Below are 5,321 nucleotides of genomic sequence, written 5' to 3' on the forward strand. Positions count from 1 at the left end.
GTCATTAACCGATCGAAGCTTTAATACAACCCTTTTCGATCCTGCTGGAGGGGGAGACCCGATCTTATACCAGCATCCCTTTTGGTTCTTCGGCCATCCAGAGGTGTATATTTTGATTCTGCCTGGATTCGGTATCATCAGTCATATCGTATCGACTTTTCCGGGAAAACCGGTCTTCGGGTATCTGGGCATGGTTTATGCCATGATAAGTATTGGTGTTCCTGGATTCCTTGTTTGGGCTCATCATACGTTTACTGTGGGCCCAGACGTTGATACGCGTGCTCACTCTACCGCAGCTACCATGATCACAGCTGTCCCCACTGGAATCAAAATCTTTAGTTGGATCGCTACCATGTGGGGAGGTTCGATACGATACAAAACACCTATGCCATCTGCTGTAGGGTCCATCCTTCTGTCCACCATAGGAGGACTTACTGGAATAGTCCTGGCGAATTCCGGGCTAGACATTGCTCTGCATGATACTCATTACGTGGTTGCACATTCCCATTATGTACTTCCCATGGGAGCCGTTTTCGCTTTATTCGCAGGATTTTACTTCCGGGTGGGTAAGATCTCTGGTCGAACATACCCCGAAACTTTAGGTCAAATTCATTTTCGGATCACTTTCGTCGGGGTGAATTTGACCTCCTTTCCCATGCATTTCTTGGGGCTTTCGGGTATGCCACGTCGCATTCCAGATTATCCAGATGCTTACGCCGGATGGAATGCCCTTAGCAGCTTCGGCTCTCATGTATCCGTAGTTGGGATTCGTCGTTTCTTCGTGGTCGTAACAATAGCTTCGAGCGGTGAAAAGAACACGAGTGCTCCAAGCCCCTGGGCGATCGAGCCAACCACACTGGAATGGATGGTACAAAGCCCTCCAGCTTTTCATACTTTTGAAGAACTTCCAGCCGTCAAAGAGATCAGCTCTCTCCCCCTATAAATATTCTCTGGGTCCCCCTACAATAGCCCCCGGACCAGCTCTTCATCTCTAAGCGGCACAAGGATTTGTCTCTAAGCGGGGGCTCTTCATCTCTAGTGATCTATTCCACTCGAGAGAAAGGGTGGGAGGGAGCTCGATAGTGGAGGTAGGGTCCAGTGTTGTGCTAAAGAGAAAGGGAAGAGTGGGCGGGAGATAATATTAGTTAGTTAGTGCCGTTACTTAGTTACTTAGTTAGTTAGTGCCGTTAGTTGGTTAGTGAGTTGGTTCTGGGGATGGCGATTCTATACGTAACATGAATGCCCCACCCCCCGCCAAGCCCTATAGATAGGGCGGGGGTAGGGCCCCAACTATCTATAGTTGCTAGGATAGGGCCCTTTATCGAGCCGGGTAGAGGATAGGGCCTTTTAGAATAGGCCGGGGTAGGGGTAGGGGATAGTTCCTGATCAATAGTCTTAAGAGTTCCCAGTTTGATCAACCCACAATTATATCCTCCGCCCGTAGGGCCCTTAGAATACTAGGGGCCCACCCAACCCCAACTAGAGTTTCCCACGTCAATTAATCAGTCCCATAGAATTGTAGGGCTTGATTTAAGCCCGCTCCCTACAACTCTATGGCGGTTCTAGAATCTTGTCATTAATGTACGCCTGCTAGAATAATATGAAAAAGGGCAAATAGTAGGGCGCTTTAGCCCCCCACCCTGCTTCCCCACACACGCGGCGAATAAGCGAATCTAACCGGTGCATAGGGAATAGTTATTGTTGGGTGGGACTATAGTTCTTATTTGAGCAGGCTGATTAATTAATTGACGTGGGTGGGAAACTATAGTTCCTGCTGCCCCACACACGCAGATAGATCGAGACCCTCTGCCATTAATCGTAGCAGGGAATAACCGAACCCGGTGGGGATGGAATGAGTATAGCACTCATCGTCTCACCAACCCTAGCCCGGGGAGAAAGGAATAACTGGAATCTGGAAGCCCTACTCGACCCGATTCAATGATTCGGGCGGTCCCACCCATGTCGTGAACTGATTCCCCACCTCTATCAGCAGTTATAGTCGAGTGGATTGAATGTGACCTAGCTCTTATGCCGATGAAGAGTGAACCGATTGTTGATGGGCCGATTGAAATGTTCTGCTTAATTAATCAGCCCCAGTCAATTAATGTACGCCTGCTAGCCCTTTAGAATAGTAGGGCCTCCTCCTCCCCCCTCCAATTCGAGCAGTCAATTAATGACGCCCCGGGGGCCCTCCGGGTACGCTAGAAGAAAAATGACCCCTACAATTCTATGGGGGGGTGGGCGGGGGGCAATAGGGTTTGGGTGGGTGGGGGGCAATAGGGTTTGTCGCTCCCATCGATGCCAGGGAAATGCGTGCTTTCATCCACTCCGGGGTCAACGGGCCGACCACTGCGAAGTCTCTATCACATGGTTCGGTCTCTATCACGTGATATGGAGCTAGGGGATCCGCCCGATCAACACGTAATCCCTGTAGTTTCTTGATTTAGGCACGATCATTTTAAGCTAAGTTATCGAACAGTTATTCCGCTTCTGCTTCTGGTCGTCCGGATCTAGATCTGGGCCTAGGGCTGGGTCTCAATCCTACCCCGTCCCAACCCATGCCTTTGCTGCCCCCTCCATCCATTGCTACTGGTGCTCAGACAATTGCTATCCATTCAACCGAAACCCGCCTCCGATCTCCTCCCGGCCACCCCCACTATTCTAAGGCGATTCTGTTCCTCAATGCGAACGGTTCGATCGGCCCCTATATCTATAGTTGGTGGAGATCGGTTTCGGTTCACTCGCCGGGAGTACTTCTATTCCGGTTCGATCGGCCGGGCTACTCCTTCTCGACGACTACCCATGCTGAGAGAGGCTGCCCCCCTTCCTCCGGGGTGGATCGACAATAACTGGATCCGCTCGGCTTCGGATAAAGGGAAGGGTGGATACCATTCCCCATATCTGCTGTCACACCTGACCATCTACCTGTCCGACCGACCCAACCTTTAGTTCTGTTCCTTTCCGGCAACCCCCCTACCCCTACCCCCTCTATTTGAAAGGGGAAAGGGTAAGGGCCCTACTACCAAAGGTGCTATCCCTCCCTCTCTTTGAACCTTATAGTCAAAGCTTTCTTCGCCCGCCCTCCAGCGCTCGCTGGATCAATCACTAGAACCAATCTTTCCAATACTTAATCCCCCGCTCTTCTTTATTGAGCAGTTCCGCGAATCGATCTGCATCCAGATACTCCTCGCGTCAAAAAGCTGCAAGAAAAAAGGCTTCACAACGCTGCCTAGAGGCATGGATTCGTTCGGCCGGAGACCTTCCGTCGATATGCCAAAGTACATATCTCCAGATCATTCAGAGAGATCCCATTGAGGTATATAAGTTCCCTAGTCAACCTTACCATCATATGGTGAATCCAGGAATAGATCCCTTTCCAGGATTGTCATTCCACATATCCGGGAAAAGGACTCTCCCCTCGTAATAGGCCTGTTACTCGACGCTTGATAGTCTTTAGAGTAACAGACCCTCTCAGAGGCTGAATACCCATATAAATGGAACCTCCACGGATATGGGCTACCTGACTAAGTGCTACAACAATATTACAGGAAAATCGTTTTTCCACCTGCCGTAGAATTGATAATTGCCAAGTGCCATCATTGAACACTGGATCATCATAGTGCATTTCAATGATAACTCAATGCGCCGTGTTACAACTTTTCTGGTTTCTTTTGGGACCACGATCTTTTATATCTCTTCCGCCGATTCAGGCGGGATCTACGGCGATGGGATCCCGAATTGTTGACACCTTAGGAAGATCCATCTGGGTTCCATAACTCTCTTTTTTCAATAGGTAACTCGATGATTAATGACCTTTAGCGAAGTGAAAAGATCGATGATTAATGACCTTTAGCGAAGTGAAAAGATCGATGATTAATGACCTTTAGCGAAGTGAAAAGATGCTTGCTCCCAAACCCTGGGGCAGGGGACCCTATAAGAAGATTTCTGACCTGCTGCCATGCCAGCCGGGGTATTTCTAAGTGCCTCTAACTGCCCTGCCTCCGCATTGCCGCCTTCCTTATTCCTTCCTTTCCTATATCCTGGCCCCACCCGGACCAGTGAGTGTACTTCTAAAGCAAGAACCAGTAGCGATCGAACCATCCAGAGCCAGAGTAAGTAAGGGATTCAACCCAACCGTTTGAAATCAATTATTTTATCAATTCTTAAATTGCATAATTACGTATAAGAACGCTTTTTAATAAATGAGAGCGAAAATAGAAGTCGAATTATGTCAAATATCGAGAAGATATAGCCTTCCTTTTCCCTCCCTTGTAAAGAAAGAAGGGCAGGATCTTACCGCTTGAAAGGATCTTACCGCCCACACCGGCCGGCACAGCATAGCCAATAGGGCCCAGCCGAGGGGGGGTAAGTCTATCCCACGTATATTTGAGCTCACTTAATTAAGTTGTTAGGCCAATAGTTCGGAAAACCTATTCCCTCAAATTTGATACAAAGGCACTTTATTTATCCTCAATTGGATGCGCCTTCACATGATACGAGCTCACGGCCAAGGAACTTGAGTTGCTCGACCAGCCCCACAAAACATTGAAACGAAGTACCCATCTAACCTACCTTCCTTAACTCACCTACCTAGCTGGACCCATATTGCGGACGGAATATTCGGCGGAATCAGTACTACTACTACTATTACTACCTCTCTTTCTGTCTGTGGTTGAACCTAGTTGTTGGGTTGGTTCAGCATTCATTCTTTTCTGTGGTTGACCCCTCCCTATTGGTTCCTTCCGCTTGCAGACGACCAACATGCATGCAGATGAACGAGTGAGTGCCTTAACCGCCTCATACTTCCTGCGGTCCTCTCTCCCTGGCCTTAAATAATAATAGGGCGAGGGTTCTGGCCCTCTCCTTTAACCGTCAAATAACATCTAAGATTCCATTTATAGAGATGTTTGCCGATTCAATAACGTGCTTTTCTTATAATAGTAGGGGTGCCCCGTCTATTATTTAAGGAAGTTGAGCCCTATCTTAAAAGTACCTAAAGTTCCTAGGTGAATTAGGGGCTTGCTAGGTATAGTAAACCCACTACACGCACGCAGTAAGTTGTTCGTTGGTCAGGAGAACGCATAACACGTGTGCATAGCTTAGCTTAAATAATAATAATAATAAAAAGGGCGGTCTATTATTTAACGAGATGGGGGCTGCGCCCAGGATTAGTTGAGAAAACCCAAGCAAAGCAATTTTATCGTATTGGCAATGGGGCTGAGGAAGGTAGGCCATAGTGAGTTAGTCGACTCCCGAGGGGAGTGGAGCGCCATCTGATGGTCCATGCAGTGTGTGTGGCAGATAGCTCGCTAATGGAGATT

General features: G+C 48.4%; 1 protein-coding gene across 1 annotated transcript; it reads left to right on the forward strand.

The window, feature by feature from the left end:
* Positions 1-4: 4 nt before the first annotated feature.
* LOC131873590 (cytochrome c oxidase subunit 1-like) lies at positions 5-1,139 on the forward strand (the record flags this gene model as incomplete). The annotated part of the gene is made up of 1 exon (XM_059216425.1): positions 5-1,139. A coding segment is annotated over one exon (939 nt), but the record flags the coding sequence as incomplete, so codon positions are not given.
* Positions 1,140-5,321: the final 4,182 nt, after the last annotated feature.

This window comes from Cryptomeria japonica, unplaced genomic scaffold (assembly GCF_030272615.1).
Source record: "Cryptomeria japonica unplaced genomic scaffold, Sugi_1.0 HiC_scaffold_3257, whole genome shotgun sequence".
Lineage (NCBI taxonomy): Eukaryota > Viridiplantae > Streptophyta > Pinopsida > Cupressales > Cupressaceae > Cryptomeria > Cryptomeria japonica.